The sequence below is a fragment of the Tripterygium wilfordii genome, chromosome 16 (genome assembly GCF_013401445.1).
Source record: "Tripterygium wilfordii isolate XIE 37 chromosome 16, ASM1340144v1, whole genome shotgun sequence".
Taxonomy (NCBI): Eukaryota; Viridiplantae; Streptophyta; class Magnoliopsida; order Celastrales; family Celastraceae; genus Tripterygium; species Tripterygium wilfordii.
The window spans coordinates 2,243,504-2,270,754 of record NC_052247.1 but is presented as its reverse complement, the minus strand read 5'-3'; the positions used below and the strand labels follow the sequence as shown (position 1 = coordinate 2,270,754).

At 37.3% G+C, this 27,251-nt stretch overlaps 5 protein-coding genes across 5 annotated transcripts; all 5 read right to left on the bottom strand.

Annotated features, from left to right (window-relative positions):
- Positions 1–1,709: 1,709 nt before the first annotated feature.
- LOC119981278 (aspartic proteinase CDR1-like) lies at positions 1,710–2,255 on the bottom strand. Its single transcript, XM_038824338.1, has one exon. The coding sequence runs from the start codon at positions 2,253–2,255 to the stop codon at positions 1,710–1,712; it is 546 nt and encodes a 181-aa protein (XP_038680266.1).
- Positions 2,256–3,595: 1,340 nt separating this feature from the next.
- On the bottom strand, positions 3,596–8,213 carry LOC119981081 (30S ribosomal protein S1). The gene is made up of 10 exons (XM_038824078.1): positions 7,857–8,213; positions 7,097–7,256; positions 6,432–6,493; positions 5,747–5,906; positions 5,539–5,659; positions 5,117–5,198; positions 4,897–4,994; positions 4,118–4,196; positions 3,941–3,991; positions 3,596–3,861 (listed from the first exon to the last, which is right to left on the bottom strand). Exons 1-10 carry the CDS (start codon positions 8,109–8,111, stop codon positions 3,778–3,780), a joined length of 1,152 nt encoding a protein of 383 aa, XP_038680006.1. The 5' UTR covers positions 8,112–8,213; the 3' UTR covers positions 3,596–3,777.
- Positions 8,214–8,899: 686 nt separating this feature from the next.
- Positions 8,900–9,775, bottom strand: LOC119981276 (cysteine-rich receptor-like protein kinase 14). The gene has a single exon (XM_038824336.1). It carries the CDS (start codon positions 9,773–9,775, stop codon positions 8,900–8,902), a length of 876 nt encoding a protein of 291 aa, XP_038680264.1.
- Positions 9,776–14,927: 5,152 nt separating this feature from the next.
- Positions 14,928–15,698, bottom strand: LOC119981275 (cysteine-rich receptor-like protein kinase 14). Its single transcript, XM_038824335.1, has one exon. The coding sequence runs from the start codon at positions 15,696–15,698 to the stop codon at positions 14,928–14,930; it is 771 nt and encodes a 256-aa protein (XP_038680263.1).
- Positions 15,699–22,687: 6,989 nt separating this feature from the next.
- On the bottom strand, positions 22,688–25,506 carry LOC119980379 (putative receptor-like protein kinase At4g00960). The gene is made up of 7 exons (XM_038823057.1): positions 24,579–25,506; positions 24,302–24,475; positions 24,140–24,261; positions 23,838–24,048; positions 23,446–23,683; positions 23,159–23,309; positions 22,688–23,075 (listed from the first exon to the last, which is right to left on the bottom strand). The coding sequence occupies exons 1-7, from the start codon at positions 25,399–25,401 to the stop codon at positions 22,746–22,748; spliced, it is 2,049 nt and encodes a 682-aa protein (XP_038678985.1). The 5' UTR covers positions 25,402–25,506; the 3' UTR covers positions 22,688–22,745.
- Between the last annotated feature and the right edge of the window lie 1,745 nt (positions 25,507–27,251).

The following is a 27,251-nucleotide window of genomic DNA, read 5'->3' as shown; positions in this document are numbered from 1 at the left end:
TAAAGAGAATATTTACTGTCATGAAGATTGACAAGAATTGGATTCGAAATCTAATGGACGGCCAATGACTAGTTGATAATTTATGCCAAATGAAATTATCTTGAGATGATTTCAAAATATGAAGAATCGTCAAATATATTTATATATAAATCAATTTTGAATTATTCCCTATCCCTATTCCTTATTCTATAAGTTTTTATTTTTATTTTTAATGTTGTTTTCCATCTATTTGAAAATCTACAGATGCTGTTGGCAGCCCAACTCAAGTGAGAGTTTTTCTGTGTGTAGTAATTATAAGGGAGCCGATATTTGCACACTATATTGAACTCAACACACATAATTACTTAATACACTCTTAATTGGTTTTCAATACACATACTAAGTTGGGCTGCCAACATCATCTCTAGCTAGGTGGTCAATTGGCCCAAGGCCCACCTAGGCAGATAAGAGACGGGCTTTGTTAGTAATATTAGTTTAGTAAAACAGGGCCTAGACCAAAAAAGGCCCACTTTGAATCATACGCTAGAATTGGGCTTGAAGCATTAAACTTACTTAGGTATAACCTCACTGTTCAACAGAGGGAGAAGAGGTGCGGGGAATCAATTTGACGCCAAGCAATAGCAGAGGAAGAGGTACAAATCCCATCATCGAAGTTAGAAGACTAAGCTGACTGACAATTTAATGATCATCATCATCGATCGAGCCTTTATCCCAAAAGATTGAGAACATCACCAAGAATCCACCTCATGTATTTTCGTATATGTTTCTATTTGGTGTAGGAATTTCTTGAGGCTTGGCTATTTTGAGCGCTTTGGATTTTCCTCATCCTCGCTTGGTACTATTTAGAAAACTTGTTCTCTTAAGGGCTTTGCGCTGTGTTTCTGGGTTTGTTTTTAACTCTGGATCTGGTCAGCCTGTTGCCTGGGATTAGGCTAGCTGGTGCTGTTGGAATTTCTTAGTTTTTGTTGCCTATAGCTAGTTAGCTACATCACCAATGGCTTTATGAAATAGAGGAAAACTTATTTGTTTCATTAATCACAGGGATTACATAAAGAAAAGAGGCTTGCATATATGCTAGTACCCCATATTATTCATAGTATATATATATATATATATTTAGAAAAGAGAAACAAAACCATTACAATGAAAACTCGATGCAATCAAGTCGAGCAAAAGTGAGGGAATGGCTTGACAGGTCAAATATCATCTGAACGTCTACTTGTGCCTTGTTTCCCAAAACAAGAACTCCATCCTTTGAGACTATTGTCAGACACAAGTATTCATCATATTCCTGAAATATTGTGCTAGGATTCACAGGAAAGTCTGCTCGGGATCCCAATGGGTGAGAAAAATGAAGCACAACTTTGGGAATCTTGAGGCCGCGGAGTTCATGTTTGAGGAAGCAAGTGCCATATTTCTGATCCTCGATTGATTTCACGTCGCCAAAAGGTTTTATAACCTTGGCAATGAATTTCTTGTATATATTTGAAGGCAACGATGTCAAGGATGTCTGAATATCAACTATCATATCAAGTTTTTTATTTGATGTCTCTATTTTCTCATCGTTAACGCTAATGGCTTCAAGGTTGAGGTGGTAGCTAGTATGATGAGGAGAGTGCAGGAATTTAGCTTTATATTGTCTCTCTCCTTGGTTGTAGAGTTTTAAATCCGATCCGAATTTAATCTTACTAGGAACTTTTTTTGACTTCTCAACCAAGCAATACGAGAATTTCTTGCCAACTTTTTTGTCCCACTTGAGAAGCCAATGAATATGGCCCTTGTCCAAGGCCAACAACACCTTGAACACCATCTTTAAAATCCCCTTGATGTACTTGATCGCATCCAAACACTATATCCAAGAACCTTGTATCACTTGTACCCGGAGATTTCAAGTAGAAGCTCTCAATGCCCAACACTCCAGAAGAAGAGAATTGATTGTTGCCAAAACTATACTCATATTGGCACACATTTGATCCCTTGCGCTTAGTACCTTGTAGATCTTTGTACTCTCTTGAGCCAAACAGAATATCCTGATAGGTTTCTGATAATTTTGGATCATAAAGTGATGGATGTTGATTGTTACAGTTGGAAGAACAAGAGCCACTTCGTATCCAGGTAAGGCCACTTGACATGCTTGGGATGAGAAGTTTTTCTTTTGCTGTAACATGTTGTTCCTTTGGCTTACCTATATAAATATTCATAAGATAGTCCCCGATAGTTAAATCGGACTCCATATATTTTTCATCCGTTAACATAGACGAATTGAAATGATTGAGGCAATTGAGGGAACAGATAAGAGCTTCTTTTGAAAGCTCGGACTTCGTTTTGGATTGAACATAAAATGAAGATAGTTTTGAATCATGATAAATAAGATCGAAGTTAAAATAATTTGTTTTCGCTTCTATTGGATAAAAAAGGAATGCATTGAGGGAAATAAGACTCAATACGAAAAACAATTGATGCATCTTTGAAGTGAATGGAAGGCAGGAGGAAAACAAAAAGAAGATGTTTTGTAATTTGTGTTAGTTTCATATGCATATATATATATATATATATATATATATATATATATATATATATATATATATATATGGGAGAGTCGGAGAGGTCGCATCTCCAACAATTTGTTAAAATGCCAATTACTAAAATTAAAACATGGAAAGAACATTACACCTACAACTTGTAACATTGCCTAACCCAAAACATTAATCCTAACGCTAATGAGAACTAACACATGTTCTAGGTTAAGTATACGATATGAGGATTTGGATTGAGTCGTTGTTGTCTTGTTAAAAATGTAGAATATGCGCCCCCAGACCAGCATATCCGAGATGGTCCGGCCATAGGTTCGAATCCAAACTGCTGCCTTCTTTATCGGATGATGGGAATAACAAAGCAGAAATTTTGAAATGGGTAAAAAAAAATGTGAATAACATATAAGTTGTTTCATTATTTGTTATTACCAGATCTTTTTGTTGCATTCACTTTACAATAACAAACAACCACCAACAATGACTCGGTTGGTAATCGACGGGGTTAGGCATATGCGTGTCCAATATTCGATTCCGATAAAAAGTAAATTTCTCAATGGTATTTAAAAAGTAGAAAAAATTCTTCTATTTCCTCTGACTCTCGTTCTGTCGTGTTTTTAATAACTTTTCCAATTAAAGGCGGACACACACAAGATTGCCCACGTTGAATTTTTTGAAATTTTTTTGGATAGTTAAGGGATATTTTATATTTTTTAAATTAATGTCACCCCCTCCTCACGATCCCTTCTCTTCCTTTCAGTCAACGAATCTCGACTCTGAGTTTGACATTCTACCCAATCCGACTGTCACAATAAAGAGGGCATTTCCCGCCTTGAAGATTGTCAAGAGTTGGATTCAGAATCGAATGGGCAACCAATGGCTAAATGATAAGATATATTTCTTTTAATCTGAACAATACCTCAAAAATGTTTAGGTACACCTCATTGTTCAACAGAGGAAGAACTGAAAAAGAGGTGCAAGGAAATAATTTTGTAGAGTATGCAAAGCAGAGGGGAAGAGGGAGGGGAGAGGGAGAGGGCGTATTCCATGTAGGAAAAGTGTAATGAAAAAAGAAACTAAACAACACTGTACAGTTTGAACTAAAACTTTTTGATATGTAATCCACAGAATATACAGTGAGGCCTGTTTGAGATAAAAATATATTCTGTACAGACGTAATGAGAAGGAAAACTGGTTTTACCAGCCATGACGTCTTTTCTCAAATTATCAGAGTCATGCAATTTTGTCAAGGGACGCGTTCCAAAACCCTCTGCAATGCCTTTTTGATACCTTCCTGATCAAGTGACGTTATCAGTTGTATTTCCTGGACCTGGATCACGGGAAATCTATTACGGGGAGAGAGAGAGAGAGATAGGAGTTGGCGGGCTATAATGCAACGATGGATTTACCTGTCTTCCAGCACGGGCAAGGAGGGTAAACTTGTTATTCAAAGGTGGAGCCTGTGGACAATGCAAGAGGACGATGCTGAACAACCCCTTTATTTATGGGGATTTTAACAAGAAATGACAACATGGAGACAACCAAAACAAAAACTAGTTACAGTTTTTGAAACAGAAACCACTTACATTTGATAGCCAGAGCTGTAGGTCTTGTGAGACCACCCGTTTTTCAAACCCTTGCCTATTGATTCTTACCTCATCAACCCTGCACCGGAATTTTACAAAGAGTCTTTTAGAGATTCTGATTCAAAAGGTTCATGCCAAAAGTTAACATTTTATGCTAAACATCGGAGTGTGCACAGAAAATACACATGTTGAGAGATAATGCAAATTGCAGCCATGTTGGGAAAATAGATGTGCGCCTTGCAATTCGTTAAAGTTGATATAAGTCTTTAAAGTAAAAATTTTAGTTTACTGGAGTCATCTGATTTGAATGAGGCTAATTTGATCCTCTTTAATTTCTTTGCGTTTTCCATCGTATCATATTCTATTTTTTATTTATTCATTCCTACGACAGCCCATCTCTTTATATACCCGATTGAGGGAAATGTGCAGTACTAAGCTCATGATGCGTAAATCTTAACGGTACTAAACTCGACTCATATGAGTTAAGTATCTTCAGAACTCGCAATGAATTCTTCATTTTATTATTTAGTCCATCTATATCTATATCTATATCTATATATGTCTGATAAATAAAAATAGAATAACAGAAATGTCATATCATTGCTGATTTAAATGTGGCAAGATGTTCAATAAATCGATGAAGAATTACATATATAAATTTCTAGGAGTCATGTTAAGGTATCATTTGTGCCGAATTAATGATTGATTTATCATGCAATATATATTTTAGATTTTCGCTAAACAAGATTATTATAGATTAAGCAATGAGAAACCCATACCCATCCTCCTGCAGTAGCTCCTGAAGTATTGAATCAAGGCCTGGAAGAGGTTCAATAATATTGCTCATGCCCAAAGAATCCAGACCAGTTGATCCATCCTACAAAATTAACATCTTTTATAAGTTGAGATCTAAAGTCACCCACATAGGAAAGTAAGTACCAACAAGAAAAAATTTAAGATCTTATTTATAAAGCTATAAGACAATCGAATGCGACAAACCTGAGGGATAACTTTGTCCAAAGTTTCTAAAAGTGGATCTTCCTCCAGCTGTCTAATTGACAGACCAATCCTTGATTTTTCACTGCAGTGATTCAATAGTAAAACCCATGAAGTTTCAACTAAAACAAACAGCCATGGCACACGGCAGGAATAACATACAGTGAATACAAATCAGTAAAAAAAAAAAAACGCTGAAATCATTTCACAATATTTACTCATCCCAACTTTATTCCTGCTTGTAAGACAATAATTTGTATGATCCAATCAGATGAATCATTTTTTATGTAGATATGAGAATGCATAGGGCAAAAGTTCCAATTATGCATGTAGAAACTTTTGATTCCTGAATAGGTTTTTCTCTTGTTCTTAATTTGCTACGTAACAATACGGCAAAAGTTCCAATTATAACATAGTGAACTTACCGATCAACATTAACAACTTTCACCTTCACTTCATCACCCTCATTTAAAATGTCTCTTATATCTTGAATTAAATCCCATGATACCTCTGAGACATGTACTAGTCCTGTGAGATGATAAAGACCTGCAAAAAAGTTTTGGCATTCATACCTCTATTTTTGCAGAATGTACCCTAGGAAAAAAGTAAGAAAAAACTGGAGATGGTAAATACCGTCAGGGAACAGCAAGTGAATGAAGGCACCATAATCCTCAACAGAGCCCACCCTTCCTTCAAAGATATCCCCCGCGTTAATCTTTCCAGAAAATTTTGACCATGCAGCTTCCTTCTCAGAGAATATTAAGTTCCTGTTCTCCTCATCTGCTTGGATAACCTAAATTATCAACAAATTGTATACATCACCATCACCACATGATTTTCATGTATTTATAAAAAAGAAAGGAGGAAAAGAACAGTAAACTTCGTGGGACATAGAAGGACAAGGAAACGTCCTTTAAGGAATTTCTTTCCTCTCTATTTCAATTGTTTCCCAATCTCCTCTCCTACCCAAACCCCAAAATATTATCTCAAAGAATTTAAAAATCTGTGCTGGAAAACTATGTAGCTGAACAAATAAGCAGATATTTCTACTATCTCCTTTTACTCCTGCACCAGTAAAACTGAACATCCTTCTTCCGGATACTAAGCAGTCACATATTCAACATCGATTTGAAGCTGATCAAATAGCGTTAAACAACAAGTGAGAAGGAATAAATTTACTCAAGAATTTTGTATCAATAAGCAACGTGCAGTAATTGAGAGCTATAAAGGATCCTGTGACTCTAACAAAAAAATATGGCAGAAGATGAATTTTAACAAAAAAAAATGGAGCACATAAGAAAGTAAAAAGACTCGTCACCTTGAAAGAAATAAGTGAACCAGTCAATCCTTTTGCAGTCTCTTGAATGGTTCTCTGTGGCTCTACATTCACCAGCAGCATTTAGGAGGAACAAAAATAGGAAAAAAATTAGAGAAAAATCATGTTCAATTGCCATGAAGTACATGATGCAGTATGCTAGAAATAAAAAATCATCTGAGAAAGAAAGTGAGCACACAATCATCAGCAAAAAAGAATGAGCAACATATGCTTGCAAAGACGAAGCATGTTGGGCATGAATGTTCAAATTAATGGAACTCCTCCTACAGCATGCCAAAACTCTTCTCCATCAAGACTACTATAAAAAGCACTCCAAAGTAGTAAATAAAATTTTGAATTGTGAGCTTATATTTCTGTGTTACAAATGTGAATTGAACTAAATCATGAACTTATGACTGTTCACATATCACGATTAACAAAATCATACCCCTATCATTCTTGAGAAAAATCATGTCAAAGAAAATTAAATTTGGCTTCCAGTAACATTAACCATATAAGAATCTATAGTAAGAAAAATGAACTCCAGCTACTCTTGCTCCACCTTTTTATGCATATCCTTGTCCAAGTTGCCAGAGGAGCATTTGCATAAAAGAAAATCGGAGTAGATGGAAATCCAATATATCCAACAACAAAGTAAGGGGTGATACCTTTGCAGGAATGAGATGGACTCAACTGAGGGAATGGAAGAAAACCCACAAGAGAACGAAAACGAACCAGCAGACCTCCACTATTGTATCCTTCAACTCTTCCCTCATAGACTATTCCACTAGTAATGTAATCCTTCGCTGTCTTCCAATCAGCAGACCTCTACTTCTTTGCAGAAGCTAAATGTTAGATTTATTGCCATTATTATTTTTCAAACAGAAGAGAATTGAACCATATTATAGACTTATTGAAATCTCCTTCATGATAACTGTATTAACTTTTAAATGCTGCATTATAAAATCTAAACCAGTTCATGCAAGTCTGAGATTACAAAAAGAATAGTAGCTTCATTTGGTCTCAGGATGATTGAATGCATTAATGAGCCTCATCAAATACTATCATAGCCAGGGTCCCTATGTGTGAAATAGTAGTGTCATTTTAAGACAAACCAATGAAAGAAAATCCAGTACTACCACCTTCCCTAATAAACTACATTTAGTTATACTAAGCCATTTTCATATGGGTTTTGGATTTAGTGTCATAAGATAAATTTCGCATTTTACAGAATTCTCAGGCTCATTACCAATTTAGAGTTAGCATTGAGATCCTAAAATTTTCTAGCATCAAATCAAATGCAAGCTCACTATATGGTTCCAACACCAACTCGGACCATCCACTATAATTCCACAGTACTTGACATAATTAGACAAATAAATATACACACAGACGAAAGTGATTTTGAGGAATAACAAGCAAACACACCCGAGATTGCCGAGCAACAGAGTCAACTGAGGGAGAGGAGTCCTGGAGAACCCCAGCAGCAGAATTTTCGGCAGTGCAGAAGAGACGCCTTCTGATGGGACAAGAAATCTTGTGACCGAATCTAGAAAAAATTAATGGGTTATTGACACAGACATCTGTGGTGGTGGTGGTGGTGGTGGTGGTGGTGAAGAGGAGCTGCGACAGAGAAGAGAGGCCTGTGACTGAACCCACCAATGTGGCAGTGAAGATTGGCATATCTTTGTATTCTTCTGCAAGACAGAAGAGTGAGAGAGGAGGAGGAGGAGGAGAGGAGTTATCCAGATGGAAATGACATCATTCTTGGGGATACTGATAAGTCGTTGGGAGAAGTTGTGGTCACACAGTCGCGTTTGTATATTCCAATTCAATGGTCGCTCTCTGCCCACAAATCTATTATTGTCTCATACCCGATGTCACGGCTCGTCGGCATTAACAAATGGGCCCGCCACAAAAAACGGGCAGGTCAGGTTGGCCCATATTGGCCCAGCCTCACGGGTTGTGCCGAGCCGGGGCTTGTTGGGCTAGAAATCCCAGCCTAGCCCGTGAGGGCTATATGAGTTTGTTCCTAACTCAAGTCTCAATCACGATCACTTGGATAATAGTTTGATGGTAAATCTCTCTGAAACCAAATTTCATGGACCGAAAGGTATTGAATTTGATTATTGCTTCATTAAACGGAATGGGTACTCTGTTTAGGAGAGGAACTACAGCCATGAACGATCTTGTTGTTTGCTCATCTAGTTGAGGATTTTTTTTTAAAAAAAAAATTCTTAATCACAAGTTATTTTTTTAAAAAAAACTTAGGTGGAATTTCTAAGTCTCATATTAAATTATCACATAAACACATTCAATTTTGCAATGATTTCAGTTGCCACATAAGCATTGACCTTGTCCGACATGTGCAGCCTTAGTTACCTAGTGCTTGAGCCGGCCCTACCTAATGCTTGAGCCGGCCTGTGAATTATTTCATAGTTTATTTTCACATCTTATAAATTGGCTTATTTTTACATCTCTAGCAAACCGAGAAGGATACAAATCCACAAACCAAAAACATAGATGAGAAGAGATGCAGGAGACAGTGATGGAGCTGTCACCGGAGGAGAATTACTAGAGGGAGATGAAGGAGACAATGATGGAGCTGGAGGAGATGCAGAAGCATTATAAAAGGGATACAAATCCCACCGCAAAATACAGTTAGGCCTCTGAACATAACCTCCTTGTTTTCCATGGCAGCACCTCTTAAAACTTGCTACGTTTTGTTTCAGGCAGTACGTGCAGTCACTCTGAGACAGATCTGGAGTACACTGCATCAGAGCATATATGTTCTGAAACTCAGTCAGTCTCGCTTCCTCAGTCGCATACTTAATCCTGGAAGAGCCGCTTGAAGCTCTGTCAATCACCCTTTCCATCAAAGCCTCCCATATCTGATCAAACTCTGTTATATTTGAAGATATGTCAGCAATATTATAGCCAGCATCCATAGGTTCTAGCTCCAGTATTCCGAAAAAAGAGCGGTTCGCGTAGCGTACAAGACATTGACCATGAACTCCCCAAGAAAGTGCTTCTTTCTGGTTTGGACATCCCGCCATGAGTTCTTGACTGGTGGAGTTGATGCAATTGAAACAAGACTCTGGTGCAGCATCTCCTCTGCAAAGCCCGAAAGCGTATACTTTGTCGGGTTCTTGGCCGATGCTGGTGGTCAAGAAACCACCATTTGCAGAGACATTGGAAGCCAAAGAAGAGAGGATTTGGTACCGATTATTGGCATAGATACTATTAGCTGTAAAGTTTCCTGTGTTGTAACAGGTAATGGCAGTGGCAAAGTTGATGGTTATGAAAATAATATGAGAAAGAAGGATGAATTTTATAAGATTTTGCATGATTCTCTGCTCTGATAGAGATCAAATTCACCTGTAATTTGGTTGGGAACAAACAGAATTTGTTTTTAACATGATTTGCTGAAGACTATTCCAAATTCTAACGACAGAATTTCTCAGAACCTTTAAGACTTCAAACTTCAAAGTCAAGTCTTCTGACCATCTCAGAGCATGAGACTCATGAATACTATTAGCATTTGGTTCATATTATTGGCTTTGGCTTGGAACTCAAATTCAAGGTTGACCCACTACAGGGGTGTATGCTCTATTCTAGTTCCCACAAGCATCATATCGGGCTTTTCAGAACTCACGGTTTTAAAAAACCATATATAAACCATTACTTTGGATTACATTAGGGATGAAAGTTTTGCCCTAAACAAAACTTACATTTGCGTATGCAATGACGTTCATCAGTAGAACAAGCCTTAGCCAACACGTGGTGTAATAGATTAACGAGGCATTTGATAAGCATCTAGGTGATGGAATGAAAGTGAGAATCACTTATTCCCTTGCTTTGTTGAATTTTTGGGACGGAATAACACCATCTATTCTTCTTTGTGGAGAACAATCATATACACCAAACTAGTGAGAATGGTTATTCTTCTTTGTGGAGAATGATTTTTAATATTCAAAAGATTATTTAAACCTTTATTAAAAATTAAATTCTCACACTCATACTCATACTCTTTATCTATTGCCAAACACAATCATGCTTACCTCGTACTCATTGTCACACCCATCTTGCACTCAAACGAATTGGTTCCCAAAAACCCCAAAGTTGTGGGGCAACACTATTCAAGTTTGAACTTTCAAGAAGAGCAAAATTCAAGTCATGTGAGTAGATCATTTTTCTTTAGTAATGACTTTGTTAAATTGACTCAAAAGAAGTCGAACAATGAAAAAGCTTTCCTGTTTTGGTATGTGTAGATAGTTGAAAATGGGGTCTCACTTTTCACTTTCCAAGTCAATGCATTATTACATTCTACCAAGCCTAGAATCTTCCAACCCAATCACAAGTTAAATTATTGAAAACAGTTTCTTCGCATATTGAGCGTAACAAACTCATTTATTTCTTTTGTTAGAACTAAGAAAAACTACCAAAGATTTAACTGGACGACGAAGATAAAATTTTAACTATTCTTGTTGTTAAACAGAGAAGTACAAGTAGGATGCCCCATATTAATGGATAAAATTATATGGGAATGCAAGCCATTAAGCGTGAACCATAGCCAAAACGAATTTGATCTTATTTAATTTTATTTAAAACAATAATAAATACACGTTATATGTATATAAGTGTATAACTTGGATTTTATTTGATTTAATATGATCTTTACCATAATTTCACATGGCAATCATATAGCTAATTTAGGAACTGATTTGGCACAACCAAAAGGATTTGTTTATTCCGTAATCATACAATGTATACAATATGATGTATATAATTCAATTAAAATAATTTTACTATTGTAGACAAAATTATATTTAGTGGACTGGATGTTTACAACCGGCATATAAATAGCTCAAATAAAACTTTTGCTTGATGCAAAGATAAACCGCATAATTTTGGATTTTTTTACGGCAAGATTGTTTGAACTTGATCAAACTCAAAGACATGCCAATATATAATTGTTGGAACCTAGTGTCCATGAAAATGCAGCCAACAGATCGACCATGAATTCGACAGAAGGAACCGCGAATGCATCGGTATGAGGTTTGCAATACTTGAATTTTGTCCGGATTGACTTTTCAATAAATATTTTTTTTCTTTACGTGTTGATATACTATTTGATTCAATTTCTATATTTAACCTTCTCTTAATTAAATTCAAAATCAAAAAAAAAAAAAAAAAGAGTCTAAGCCCATTTAATTTTAGGTAAATCCAATTCTCAAACAAATCTACCCAAAATTCAATTCTCAAATAAAATCCAATTACTAAGCAAAAATTAGGGGTGTCCATCGGGTTTCCAAACCCGAACCCACCCGGTGACCCGGCCCGACCCGGGGTTTATCGGGCATACCCAATAGTCTTTTTATCGGGCCGGGTGAAACCCGACCCGGAGATCCCTTAATAAGGTCGGGTCCCGGGTTAACATTTTAATATTTTTGGGTTATCGGGTGACCCGATAACCAAGTAGAAAAACACATTTAAATTAAATATTTAAATATATGAGTAATGGTGGGCCTTTTTTGTGATTTTATAACTTTGTTTCCTTGTGCTTTGCTATGTTTTCATGATGTGGGACATACGGCCTTAGCAAATACATCAGTCTCAAATCCTCCATTTACCCCTTCTTTATTTTTTGTCAAAACACATAGCAAAATAGTTGTAAACTGCCGCAAAGGAAAGGGGAGAGAGATGACACTTGACAGATATAAGGAAATTGAGGAACTACAGAAGAGAAAACGATGTCCACTTTGATGGACCAAGGCAATCGCAAGCAACATTCACCATGAGTCTATGGCAAAGTTAGCATTCTCCTACTCCTACAACTCTGCATATAAATATTACACGTTTACCTAGATCCATTTTGATGAATAAAGCTGAAAGTGCTCTTTCTTGTTGTTTGTTCTAATCTTTCAACGGTTCATTTGCAATGTACCAGATCTATAAAGAATTGAAGATTATGGGCACAAGAGGTGCTTCAGAACCAATTATCTCTCACTCACCAGTCACCACTATCACCCAACTCTTCAACAATTTGAGAGATCGACATCCGCCATGCTTGGATCTAAGAAGATAAAGTGAGATTCCAAGTCTACGAGCTGCCTCCACAAACATTAGTCGGATTGAAGAGGAAGAATCCGATGGAATCTCACTGTACAAAACATCTGATTTATCTGATGCAACTCTTATCGGACAATCCGAAACCCGGTCCGAAAAACCCGAAACCCGATGACCCGAGACCCGATAACCCGGTGACTAGGGGTGTCCACAACCGATCTGCAAACCGAAAACCGATCCATAACCGTGGTTATTTGATTTTCGGTTCGGTTTTTTCGGTTACGGTTTTGGATATGGTTATGATTTTAGTAAAATTTCGGATATTTTTTCGGTTACGGTTACGGTTATAACCGAAAAAACCGAAAAATATTTATATATATTATATAAATATCCAAACATTATGATCTATATGATATATGATATATGATATATTATATTATATATATATATATATTATATAAATATCCAAACATTATATACATTATATATATATAAGTTACATACTTAGATTAAAACTCTGATTATATCTTTATAACAAATTATAAATTTAGATATCAATTAACCTAATCATTACACAAATTATAAATTAAGATTGATTAGTTGAAACTCATGGTGGTCTTATCATTTTAAAATTCATATAAATTAATATTGATTATTGCTAAAGTGAAAGTGCGGAGACATTTTCATGTATGTTTTCTTTTTTTTTCTTGATCATATTATTTCTCTCGATCTTGTAAATTTATTTTTCTTTAATTGTGATAAAATAATATATTTATTATCATTATCATGAATTTTTATCAAACTTTGTTAGATGGAGTTGGAATCGATCATAGCTATTTTCTCACTTTATTTGAGATTTATTCATACCTTTTCATTTCTTCAAAAACCGAAAACCGATCCGATCCGAACCGAAAATATGGTTATTTCGGTTTTGGTTAACCGAACTATATGGTTCGGTTATGGATTCTAAAATATCATAACCGAATCGATTCGGACATTTCGGTTATGGTTAAAAACCGAACCGAAAACCGAATGGACACCCCTACCGGTGACCTCTTAACAGAGTTATCGGACGGGTCACACTCCTGTCAAAAAACACCGGGTCAAACCCGGTCCGATAACCCGGAACCCGGCCCGATGGACACCCCTAGCAAAAATTACTCAAAGTCCAATTTAATTCAATCCAACACAATCCATAATAAAAGCCCAAATCTTGACATTCCACAAATCAAACCCAAAACCGAAGCCCACAATTACAAACTCTCAAGCCCAAAACCTTAAAAACCCTAAAAGCCCTAGCCTAATATAAATAGAGATCAAAAAAGAAAAATGGGGTCTGGGAGAGAGAATAGAAAGAGGAGGTACTGCCCACTCGAGAAAAATTGGTTTTAATTCAAATGATTATTGTCAAATTTGAAAGTAGGACATAAATTATTTTTTTTCAAAAATACATTTTTGACAAAAGTTTTATAAACTTCTTTTTCGTGGTATTTTGTACCCGCACATGAGGAGTTTTCAAAAACAAATTTTCAAAAATACATTTTTCACAATATTAGCTCTTGTCCAAGTGTTGTTAACCGCGTAAACTGATGTTGTGATATGCTAACATATTCCCCACACTCAATCGACCCCCGAACCCAATTTTCTAATCGTAGACCAGTATTTTACAAAGTGGCTAATTGCGCCTCCAAAACAATTGGTGGCGACTTCATTATTTTTGTAAGTTCGTCCGCGTCGCGATTCTAGTTGCAACAAGGCTTCCATTACAGAGCTTTATCCAAGATAGTTTTCTGCACTTTTGTTTTATATACTCATGTAAGATGATCTAAGTATCAAATCAAATATGAACATAAAGAATATTTGACAACTTTCCAAGATCAAATTCATGCATACTAATCAAAGATACATCATTTCGATGGAATGTACCTTGGTGTCCACAGATTAAGTGCAACAATTCTTGTGAGAGAGTGCCTTTTGGAGAGTTCCTTTTGTCTTATTTTCGTTCTTGGTGTTATGCACATAAAGTGCATGCTTATGGGTTGTAAGTTGTAACTCCCAATGGGTGGTTGTAATGATAACTCCCCTCGTACATTCCCTCAACTGTCATGGGCTTGTAACTTCATTGGAGGGATTTTGACCCATCTTAGTGCCCTCTAATATAGAATGATAGACCTACGACTCCAATTAGTGTAGATGATAAAGTATTCCTATCAACTTAGTTTCTTACTATAAATATTGTTTTATTTAATGATAATCAATGCAGTAATAGAGCAGCTCAAATAAATTTGTCAGCTTCTACAAATGTTTCACTAATCAATAATCTTCAATGGTCAATACATGCCAGAAGATGAATTATTTTATCCCACCAGAACACTTATTAATGTCTCATCTTCGGGTCTGATGGGTTTCTCTTATTTTGCAGATACGTGCTCAAGTTGTAGATGGAGATGGAGATGGAGCTGAAGGAGACGCAGAAACATTGTAAAAGGGATACAAATCCCAGCGCAAAATATAGTTAGGTCTCCGAACATAACCTCCTTGCTTTCCATGGCAGCACCTCTGAAAACTTGCTACGTTTTGTTTCAGGCAGTAACTGCAGTCACTCTGAGACAGATCGGGAGTACACTGCATCAGAGCATATATGTCCTGAAACTCAGTCAGTCTCGCTTCCTCCGTCGCATACTTAATCCTGGAAGAGCCGCTTGAAGCTCTGTCAATCACCCTTTCCATCAAAGCTTCCCATATCTGATCAAACTCTGTTATATTTGAAGATATGTCAGCAGTATTATAGCCAGCATCCATAGGTTCTAGCTCCAGTATTCCGAAAAAAGAGCGGTTCGCGTAGCGTACAAGACATGGACCATCAACTCCCCAAGAAAGTGCTTCTTTCTGGTTTGGACATTCTGCCATGAGTTCTTGACTGGTGGAGTTGATGCAATTGAAACAAGACTCTGGTGTAGCATCTCCTCTGCAAAGCCCGAGAGCATATACTTTGTCGGGTTCTTGGCCGATGCTGGTGGTGAAGAAACCACCATTTGCAGAGACATTGGGAGCCAGAGAAGAGAGGACTTGGTACCGATTATGGGCATAGGTTCCATTAGCTGTAAAGTTTCCTGTGTTGTAACAGGTAATGGCAGTGGCAAAGTTGATGGTTATGAAAATTAAATGAGAAACAACGATGAATTTTATATGATTTTCCATGATTCTCTGCTCTGATAGAGACCAAATTCACCTTTAATTTGGTTGGGGGCAAACTGTTGAATAGAGTCAAAGATTTACCCAAGATTTACTTTATTGATTGAAGACTTTATTGACAAACTCAATATTGATTGAAGACTTTCCTTAGTTGAAGATTCGGCAATCAATATTGATTTGTCTAAGTTCATAATTGATGCCTCAATTGTTGACTTTGATAGTGACTTTGATAGAGATTGTAATTACGTAGATCATTGATTGTAAACCAATGTAATAGCTATATATGTGTTTCCCACTTCAATAAAAGATATTGATTGCAAAATTAAGTTGGTATCGAAGCAAGGTTCTCTTAACATACTACCTCTCCATCACCATAGCTACTAGGGGCCGACTGCTCCAACCATCCGACAGAAGCCGATTGCTTCGTCCATAACAGGTGTCGATTGCACCATTGAACCAGAATCTCATCCAGAAATTACAAACAACTCATGGCTGAATCCGGTGCTCTTATAGTTCCACCTGTGGTGACGCCAACTCAAGAACCAATCTCTATTCCTTATGGGATCAAACTGAATGGCTCAAATTTCACTCTTTGGTCTCAGGTGGTTACTATGTTCGTTGCTGGACGAGGAAAGATGGAATATCTCAAAGGTACGACCTCGAAACCTACTGTTAGTGACTCTACATATAACAAGTGGATGATGGAGGATGCTACTGTAAAAGGCTGGCTTATTGGCTCTATGGAGGCCGATATAATGAATCTTTTTATTCGTTTACCCACTGCGAATGATGTTTGGGATGCTGTGTCTCAAACATATTTTGAGGGTGCTGATAAATCTATTTTGTATGATCTGTCTCGAAAAGCTATGACAACTAAGCAGGCAGGGCGACCTGTGGCTGCATACTATTCCGATCTTAAGGTTATTTGGCAGGAGCTTGATCATCGTCGTCCAATTACCTTTACTCAGCCAGATGTGATTAAGACTCGAATGGCTGAAATTGATGAAGATCGAGTCTATTCTTTTTTGGCTGGGCTTGATGATATATATGATTCTGTTCGGGGAGATATTCTTCGTACTAATCCTCTACCTGGACCTGATAATGCTTTCTCAACTGTGAGACGTGAAGAACTTCGCCGGAATACAATGATGTCTTCAGAAGTTCCTCAGATGGCTATGGCAGTTCGAAAATATGGAACTCCAACAAGTTCTTTGTCACTTTCAGTACCTACTGGTGGTAAATGTACTCATTGCGGCAGCACCAAACATATTGTAGATACTTGCTTCAAAAAGCATGGATATCCCGAGTGGTGGCAGGCTCACAAAGAGCGATTACAGGCTCGAAAAGGTGGTAAAGTTGTCCTATGCACCTCACCTACAGTCCCAATGGCACCGACTCCTTCTTCAATGGATACCATGGCTTCCACTACTCCAGTTGATATCACTCACTCTGTGGTAGATCCTACTCTTCTCCAACAGTCAGGTAGTGTTGGTCTAGCCCTTCTTGCAACAAATTCTGAAAAAGATCCCGGTTGGATTCTTGACTCTGGTGCGACTAATCATATGACCTTTGATGCGTCCTTATTACATGATACTTGTTTACCAAATTGCTCTACTGTCACCAATGCCAATGGTGTTTCATATCCGGTTACGGGCGCTGGAAGGGTTAACTTAACTCCTTCATTATCCTTGGAGCACACTTTATTGATTCCTGCTCTTTCCAATAATCTTTTATCTGTGCCACAAGTTACTACACAACTAAATTGTTTAGTATTAATATATCCTACTTTTTGTTTCCTTCAGGATCTCTACAGCGGGGAGATAATTGGGCGTGGTACTAAGAGAGAGGGATTATATTATGTGGAAGATGTCAGTATGGGACGATCTCTATCAGTAAAAGGGTCATCTAGGGCATCAGAAGATCAGATTCGGTTATGGCATCATCGTTTGGGTCATGTCTCCTTTGGTTACTTGAAATATTTATTTCCTACTTTATTTTCTACACGTGAACCTTCCAATTTTCAGTGTGATACAGGTGTTTTGGCCAAGAGTCATCGTGCTACTTATTCTGATAGTTCTAGTAAAAGAGTTGTGCCTTTTGCGTTGGTTCATTCGGATGTTTGGGGACCTGCCCCTGTTACTACTTCTACTGGCTTTAGATGGTTTGTATTATTTATTGATGATTGCACTCGTATGACTTGGCTTTACCTTATGCGTCATAAGAGTGATGTGGCTGCTTGCTTCCGCACGTTTCATACCATGATCAAAACACAATTCTCTGCTAATTTACAAGTTCTTCGATCTGATAATGGTGGTGAATTTGTAAATCAAGAGTTACAAGCTTATTTTCAGACTCATGGAATTTTGCATGAAACCACTTGTCCTTATACACCACAACAGAATGGTGTTGCTGAGCGCCGAAACAGACAAATTTTGGAGATTACACGTGCTGCCCTTATTGGAGCCCACATGGCACCACGTTTTTGGGAAGAAGCTGTTACCACAGCTGTATATCTTTTGAATAGGGTACCCACTCGTGTTCTACAATTTTAGACACCACTTGATAAATTGGCATCTATGTAACACTGCCATCGCACCTCACACTTCCTCCCCGGGTGTTTGGTTGTGTTGTGTTTGTACATTTACAGAAACATCTCCGCACGAAACTTGATCCTTGTGCCCTCAAGTGTGTATTTGTCGGTTATCATCCTTCACAAAAGGGTTACCGTTGTTTTCATCCTCCTACAAGTAAGTTCTATGTTACTATGGATGTCACCTTTTCTGAACATGAAATGTTTTTTTCTTCACCCAATTCCACGCTTCCGGGCCCGAGTGGTGATACTGTTGTTGAAGCTCCAAATTGGATGGAGTTGTTTCCTGATCCACTGTGTGTTGCCGATACTGTTGCTGAAGCTCCCTCTCTATCATCTTCGCTAGTACCCACTCCCGATACTCCTCGTACAGATCCTCCTGAGGTAAGCATTGAGTCTGATGTTAATACTAACAATATTTGTGATAATACTTGTGTCTCGATTGAAACTGACAGATACGTACTCCCACCAAGAAGTACTCGTGGTGTTCCACCAGATAGATTTTCACCAGAGGTTGTGCGAAAAGTGAAATATCCTATTGCTCAGTATGCATCCACTCACCGACTGTCAAAGGAATGCCGAAGCTTTGTCAGTAATATGACTGCCATAGATATTCCTACTAAAGTGCAAGAGGCGTTGTTGGATCCAAAATGGGCAACTGCAATGACTGAGGAGATGACAGCACTTGAGAAAAATCAAACTTGGGAATTGGTGGAGTTGCCGAAAGGAAAAAAAGCTGTTGGTTGTAGGTGGGTGTACACCGTCAAGTGCAAGCCTGATGGTTCGGTTGATAGGTATAAAGCTAGGCTTGTGGCTAAAGGATTCACCCAGACGTATGGGGTTGATTATCAGGAAACCTTTGCTCCTGTTGCAAAAATTAATACGGTTCGAGTCCTAATATCCCTAGCTGCAAATTTTGATTGGCCTCTACAACAATATGATGTAAAAAATGCTTTTTTACATGGTGAGCTACAAGAAGAAGTTTATATGTCTCTGCCCCCAGGATATGAAGCTCCAGCTGATCAAAGTGTCGTGTGTAAACTGAAGAAAGCCTTATACGGGTTGAAACAATCTCCTCGAGCTTGGTTTGGTCCATTCCGACTTGCTATGAGAAGATTCGGCTATAAGCAAAGTAATGCAGATCACACTTTATTTTTGAAAAGAGTTGGTGATAAATTAACGGCTCTCATTATTTATGTTGACGACATGGTAGTGACAGGCAATGATTCTGAAGAAATGCGTAAACTGAGAGACTATTTGTCAACTGAATTTGATATGAAGGATTTGGGAGGATTAAAATATTTTTTGGGCATTGAAGTTGTTCGTTCTGAGCAAGGCATATTTTTGTCCCAACGAAAGTATGTGCTTGACTTATTAACAGAAACTGGTATGCTTGGATGTCAGCCAATTGGATCTCCTATGGAACAAAATCATGGATTGGAAGAGTCTTCGAATCAAACTTCAATAGACAAATTACGATATCAAAGGTTAGTTGGGCGTTTAATCTATTTGTCTCATACGAGGCCAGATATTGCATATGCGGTCAGTGTTGTGAGTAGATTTATGCACAATCCTGGTAAACAACATATGGATGCAGTTATTAGAATTCTGAGATATTTAAAATCTGCACCGGGAAAAGGCTTACTCTTTTCTAAGAATGAGCATGCAGACGTATGGGGCTATACCGACTCAGATTGGGCAGGTAAAGGAGACCGAAGAAGATCAACCACTGGGTATTTAACTTTTGTTGGAGGAAATCTGGTTACTTGGAGAAGTAAAAAGCAAAAAGTTGTCTCATTGTCTAGTGCAGAAGCCGAATACAGAGCAATGGTGAAAGGTATTTGTGAGTTGTTATGGCTCAAACGGCTTATGGGGGAGCTGAGTTTGTCCATTAAAAGACCAATGAAATTGTATTGTGATAATCAGTCGGCAATTAAAATTGCTGAGAACCCAGTGCAACATGATCGGACTAAACATGTGGAAATTGATAGGAATTTCGTGTATGAAAAGCTAGAAGAAAAAATAATTGAAGTTCCTTATATGAAGACCGAAGATCAGTTGGCTGACGTGTTAACCAAGGGAGTGTCAAATTCAGTGTTTGCTGATTCACTTGTCAAGCTGGGCATGTACGATGTCTATGCACCACCTTGAGGGGGAGTGTTGGATAGAGTCAAAGATTTACCCAAGATTTACTTTATTGATTGAAGACTTTATTGACAAACTCAATATTGATTGAAGACTTTCCTTAGTTGAAGATTCGGCAATCAATATTGATTTGTCTAAGTTCATAATTGATGCCTCAATTGTTGACTTTGATAGTGACTTTGATAGAGATTGTAATTACGTAGATCATTGATTGTAAACCAATGTAATAGCTATATAGGTGTTTCCCACTTCAATAAAAGATATTGATTGCAAAATTAAGTCAAACATGATCTGTTTTTAACATGTTTTGCTGAAGACTATTCCAATGACGGAATTTCTCAGAACCTTAGTTTAGTGCGGACTTTTTAAGTCTTCTTTCGAACAGTCAAGTCTTTTGACCTTGCAAGACGGTGATTGTGATAGTTATACTGATCTTCATATCAGAACGTGAGACTAATGCCTATTAGCATTTGGGTGACTCGGTCATATTGTCCGCTTTAGCTTGCCTGAACTCAACTTCAAGTTTGCCCACGACAGGGGTGCATCCTCTATGCTAGTTCTCACACGGGTCTGATGGACTTGTAGGCTTGTTATGATAGGCATCCTAGCAGCAGGTAGTTTAATTATCCCAATTGTTAAGTTGTACACATGAGATTTCACGTGCATCCAACTCAACAGCTATAACAACAGGGATACTAACTACTGGAATCTTACTCATGTTCGTTTTGGGTCTCACGGCTTTAAAAAAGACTCATGCTTAGTCAAAGTTACTATATTACATAGGGTAGTGTTAACCGATGCTCGGTGCCCTAGCACTTGTTAAAGATTGACTATTGCATATTACAATATGACATGTGTGATGAATATTCTCTCACCTATTTTTTAAAACTTAAAATACATGTCTTTTTCAGGTTCCAATTCACTTTTTTCATCCTTATCTAGTGTCACAATGATGCTCATTAACATTTCTCGATTACATATATAACCAATCACTTCGGATTATTATTAGTAATCTAAATTTTTGCCCTAAAATAACTTTTATTTGCATAAGCAATGACGTTCTTCAGCTGAACAAGCCTTAGCCAACGCATGGAGGAATAGATTAACGAGACATCTGGTAGCATCTAGAGGATAAAATGAGGACGAGAATTACTCATTCGCTTGAACTTTCAACAAGAGCAACATTCAAGTCATGTGAGTGGATCATAATTCTCGAGGTAGTTAATGACTTTGTTAAATTGACTCAAAAGTTCGTATGTGTAGATAGTTGAAAAGTAAATGGCATTTTCCAATCCCATGTATTTAGTTTTTGGCAGAGAACATGCTAGTCTCCAATCAATGCATTATACATTCTACTAGAGAAACGAGTGAATTTGTATAGGAGAAAGTACAAGGCGACAAAGAAGATCTAAAAGGACATGGTTTAAAATAATAAGAAACGATATGAAATTAGTAGGAGTGAATGAATGTATGCTCTATGATAGAAATGAATGGAGAAAACTAATACTCATGGTGGATTCCCATTGATGTTCTCATAAGCTCATGTAGCCGACCCTAAACTTTTGGAATAAAAACTTTGACGACGACGACGACGACCAAGCCTGGAAAATGCTCGCCAGACCATAGCAGGAGTTTATACTTTTCTTTTCTGAATTGTCCACGTTGCCAACCCTAACCCAAGTTGGCCAAGTTCCATGGCTTGCGTAATAGAAACTTTATATAGGGTTTCTTCCTGTACAGGGAGATCTAGATAGTTTATGAATTTTCAAGGTAATTAACAAACTGCAATCGACTAACTGTCATTTCTGCAAAGATTCTACTTTTATTTTGTTTTGGTTTTCTCTAGAAGAAACAACATGGACCTTCACTTCCATAGCAAGCTCAAAGCTATATTCCTCATATATGGTTTTGAATAGGCCAAGAGATACTTGTTTTTTTTCAAAGCACGAACGCGTGATTTGAGTTGTAATTGAGTGGTAGAATTACAAGGGTGTAACCTAGAAGTCACAAATTCAATTTTTAGAAACCGTTTCTTCATGTTATGTGGGGATAATGTTTACATAAATCTTGAATGACTCCGACCCAACCCATTGAGAGAGTCTTGCGCATGAGTGTTGTTTACGTTTTATGAGCAGGATGACAAGTGTAACAAACTCATTTATTTCGTTTTTCAGAACAAAGAAGAACTAACAAATTACGAGTACTTCTGCTGTTAAACAGAGAAGTATAAGAAGGACAAAATATTATTGTACAATCAGAAATAAGAAAGACAGACAAACATATATAATATCTCATGACACTGCCTCCATCCTTGTGCGTTATCGAGGTACTAAATCAGTGATTGAAGCCTCATTGGTGGTGAATTTAACAGATTTACTTTTGGATTGATCTGCTGTTGTTGTTGATGCTGATGCCTCAGAATCGACAGAAGTGCCGCCGAAAAATGCCGGTCTCAAGGGTGCTGAGAGGGACAAGGAGGAGCTGCTGAGCATTAGAACAACTGAAGCCATGGTTGGTCTACTGGCTACATTTTCTTGAACACAGAGGAGTCCAATGTGGATACACCTCACCATTTCACTTCTCGAACCAACCCTCAGTGTCGGATCTATCAAATTTGACACTGTCCCTCCATTCCAGTTTTTCCAAGCCTGCAATAATTTAACCAGTTCTCACATCAAGTTAAAGCAGGAATTCTGCGCTATTTTTGGTCGAATTCATATATACAACTTACGAAAGTTAGGAGGTCCTCAGCCTCTTCCCCATAACGGAAACGATTGATCTTTTGACCGCTGATGATCTCCAAAACCAATACGCCAAAGCTATACACATCAGATTTAACGGAGAAGTGTCCGTGCATTGCATACTCGGGAGCCATATATCCACTGAACATAATGATTGGAAAATAAATTTAGCTCTTACCATAGTGAGGCATGAATAGACAAAATTATTCACCTTAGAGATATTGTTTTACTGTTTGATTGATTAAAGTGGTTGCTGAATGATGGCTAGTTTACTTACTAGGTTCCTACGATTCTACTTGTATCATCTTGTGTTTGATCCACTTCAAGCAATTTTGCCATTCCAAAATCCGAAATCTTGGGACTCATTTCATCATTCAACATTATGTTGCCTGCTTTGAGATCGCGATGAATAATTCGCAATCGAGAATCTTCATGAAGGTAAAGAAGTCCTCGAGCAATGCCCCCAATAATTCTATAGCGATTTTGCCAATTCAGTAGAACACGCTTTGTTGAATCTACAATTTCGTAAGATCATTAGAATTTTTAGAGACAATGAATCATTAATCATGAACAAACATTGTGCTTATCTAAACAAGCAGTCCAAGAGCCCCAAAATCCAATATTCGAAACCGAAAATCCAGAATTGAAGCAGTAATTCAGAATACATACCAAATATGAAATGATCGAGGCTCGAGTTAGGCACAAACTCATATATGAGAAGCCTCTCACTTCCTGCCAAGCAGAAACCCAAAAGCCTGACCAAATTCCTGTGTTGAAGCTTCGTCATTAACAACACCTCGTTCTTAAATTCTATTTCTCCTTGACTCGAATGTCTAGACAGCCTCTTCACCGCTACATATTGTCCATCTGGAAGAGTACCCTGCGGACATGAATTCCATGAAACATAAAGACCACATCCATCGACAAGGAGCTAGACATTTTGGATCTTAGGGAATTGACGTAACAGTTACCTTATAAACAGCACCAAATCCCCCTTGTCCAAGCTTATTTGCGTCAGAAAAGTTAATAGTTGCATTTCTTATCGTCGCCAAGTCAAATTGCAAGGATTTCACACTCTCAACTTCATCTGCATCTTAACATATCAAAAAAATTAACTTTGTTTTATTATAAACAATTTTTTTTTGAAGCACAAAAACAATTTTTCGACTTACTTTCAACATCCTGATAGCGCTTCCTTCTCCTTTGGATCAGAAAGATGCATGTGAGGGCAAGAAATGCAATGAAAGTAACTGTAGGAACAACAATAGCTGCAATAGTTCCAGGTTCAATGCCGCCATCATCATCATCTGCAAACCCAGATACTTGCTCAATTTATAGAATCTAAAAGACGAATTTAGCAATTCTACAACCTGTTCATACAAAAATTGGGCCTTTAAGGTACAGAAATACCGTTTGCATTTGTTGTATTGGTTGTCCCTGGAGGAGAATTACTGGATGGAGATGGAGGAGGAGACTGTGACGGAGGTGGAGGAGCTGGAGGAGACGCAGAAGCATTGTAAAAGGGATACAAATCCCACCGCAAATAACAGCTAGGTCTCTGAACATAACCTCCTTGCTTCCCATTGCAGCACATCTCATAAGCACCAGCGTTTTGTTTCAGGCAGACACTGCAGTCACTCTGAGACAGATCTGGAGTACAAAACGCCATAGCATATATGTCCGGAAACGCAGCCACAACCACTTCCTCCGTTGCAAACTTCATCCTGGAAGACCCACTTGAAGCTCTGACGATCACCCTTTTCACCAAAGCTTCCCATACCTCACCAAACTCTGTCATATTTGAAAATATGTCACCAGTATTATAGCCAGCTTCCTGAGGATCTAGCACCAGTGTTCCGTAAATAGAGCGGTTCGAGTAGCGTACAAGACATGGACCTTCACCTCCCCAAAGAGTTGCTTCTTTCTGGTTTGGACACTCTGCCATGAGTTGTTGACTGGTGGAGTTGATACAATTGAAACAAGACTCTGCTGTAGCATCTCCTCTGCAAAGCCCATGAGCATATACTTCGTTGGGTTCTTGGCCGATGCTGGTAGAGAAGAAACCAGTATTTGCAGAGACATTGGGAGCCAGAGAAGAGAGGATTTGGTACCGATTATTGGCATAAGTACTATTAGCTGTAAAGTTTCCATTGTTGTAACAGTGGGCTTTTGCAAAACCGATGCTTATGAAAATAATATGAGAAAGAAAGATGAATTTTATATGATTTTGCATGATTCTCTGCTCTGATAAACAGAAAACTCACCTCTAATTTGGTTGGGGATGAACAGAATCCGTTTTTAAAATATTTTGCTGCTGAAGACTATTCTAATGGCGGAATTTCTCATGACTTTTAAGACTTCAAAAGTTTTGACCAGGCAAGACAGTGATTGTGATAGTTATGCATATGTTGAAATCAGAAAGTGCGACTAATGACTATTACGCGGCTAAGGCTTGTTCAGCTGAAGAACGTCATTGCATATGCAAATGCAAGATTTGTGTAAATTGTGTTAGGGGGCAAAACTTACAGATGGCAAATGTAATCTAAAGTGCAGGTTTGTTGAAGAAGACTGCAGTGGTGGCTTCCAAAATATCTCTTCCTCCTGTGCTGCATTTGGGATTTGGGAGTCTCCATTATTTCTCTCAACTGTGATCTCACTTCTGCAAAATCAAATAGTTTTTAGAGGGACGATGTTTCTCAGTCCCAATTTTATTAGTAAAGTTCGAATCATGTGTCGGTTTATTTTATCAGACTCTATTTCAATTTGAATATTTACCATTTCAACAACGAGCTACATATCCATTATAAAATCATGCGTAAAGGTTCATAATTTATGTGACATGTTTACTAAACAAGATGACATCATATCTTTTTTATTTTCTTAAAGAAAGCTTCAAAATGTTTTCCCTCTCAAAATACATGTTAGATTTTAAAAAAACAAAAAAAAAAATTATTCGAATTCAGTATGTAAAACTTTTTCCAAAAAAGACTCATTATTGTTGATAGGTTTAACTTGTACTTTCTTAGTTACATTGTTTTATTATATTGTTTTTTAAACAGTGTATAAAAATCTGCAACACTTCAAACAATGTAATTACGTATAGAAAAATGTAATAAGAGACTCTATTAGTTAGAGATAATGTAATAAGATAATGCCCTAATCAGAAACAATGTAATAGGAGATTATGTTATAATAATGTAATTGTCACGTTGGACGGTTATGTATGAAAAATCTTATGGCCATATATCATTTCCATTTTTATATCTGGAAGTATATATTAAGGTGTGTTTGGTTAATTTAGGTGTTTTCCAATCCTTTTCTGATAATTTATAAGTAGTACAACTGTACACAAAACGTAAGAAACTTTATGATCTTTAATTTTTGATTGGTCTAGGCATTCTATTTTCCTTCCCCTTATGTTTGTGGCAATCGAGATACACTAATGTTGGATAGCCCATATAATGGTAGGTCAAATCTCTTAAACGAAATTTTAAAACTTCTTAGCTCTCAAAATACTTGTTAGATTTTTAAAAAATTACATATTCAAAATCAGTGCATAAAACTCTTTCTAATAATATTTATTGGGTAAATCTTAATTTCATTGTTTCTTTCAATGGAATTTCAAACACAAAATGGTTCCACAACTAAAACAATGAATTCTAGACTGTGCTTTAAAAAACAATACAATTTATGTTAAAACAATAAATTTTGGACAATGAATTCTAAGATAAAATAGTGGAAATAAAATGATTTCATTTATTAAATCAATTGAATAAATCTGTTAGGCTTTCATAGACTACCAAACTGATGGGTTACACGTCATTTTCAATTGGGATAGGGGGCCTACAATCCCCTACATGCAATTGATTAGAATATTTTAAATCTTCGCCATTAATTCATGAGATGTACACGTGTCACCATCTCCAAAATCATCTATTCATTTATTTCATTTTTTCAAAAAGTTTAAAAAGCTGGCCATTGTAGAAGCAGTGCTTGTTGATCTTAAACTTCCCCTACCTTTGAGTTTAATTAGTTTATTGCTTCCATTAGTTTTTGTCTTAGTATGAATCCCATCGTGAAACA

Excerpts from the sequence above, each read along its gene's own strand:
- LOC119981278 (XM_038824338.1), bottom strand. The coding sequence starts at position 2,255 with ATGTTAACGGATGAAAAATATATGGAGTCCGATTTAACTATCGGGGAC.
- LOC119981081 (XM_038824078.1), bottom strand. The coding sequence starts at position 8,111 with ATGCCAATCTTCACTGCCACATTGGTGGGTTCAGTCACAGGCCTCTCT. Across the intron at positions 5,907-6,431 it reads GTTCACTTATTTCTTTCAAG|GTTATCCAAGCAGATGAGGA; the intron begins GTGACGAGTCTT and ends TTGATAATTTAG. Across the intron at positions 5,199-5,538 it reads AAAGTTGTTAATGTTGATCG|TGAAAAATCAAGGATTGGTC; the intron begins GTAAGTTCACTA and ends GAATCACTGCAG.
- LOC119980379 (XM_038823057.1), bottom strand. The coding sequence starts at position 25,401 with ATGCAAAATCATATAAAATTCATCTTTCTTTCTCATATTATTTTCATA. Across the intron at positions 23,310-23,445 it reads AGTAGAATCGTAGGAACCTA|TGGATATATGGCTCCCGAGT; the intron begins GTAAGTAAACTA and ends CATTATGTTCAG. Across the intron at positions 23,076-23,158 it reads CTGAGGACCTCCTAACTTTC|GCTTGGAAAAACTGGAATGG; the intron begins GTAAGTTGTATA and ends AAATTATTGCAG.
- LOC119981275 (XM_038824335.1), bottom strand. The coding sequence starts at position 15,698 with ATGGAAAATCATATAAAATTCATCGTTGTTTCTCATTTAATTTTCATA.
- LOC119981276 (XM_038824336.1), bottom strand. The coding sequence starts at position 9,775 with ATGCAAAATCTTATAAAATTCATCCTTCTTTCTCATATTATTTTCATA.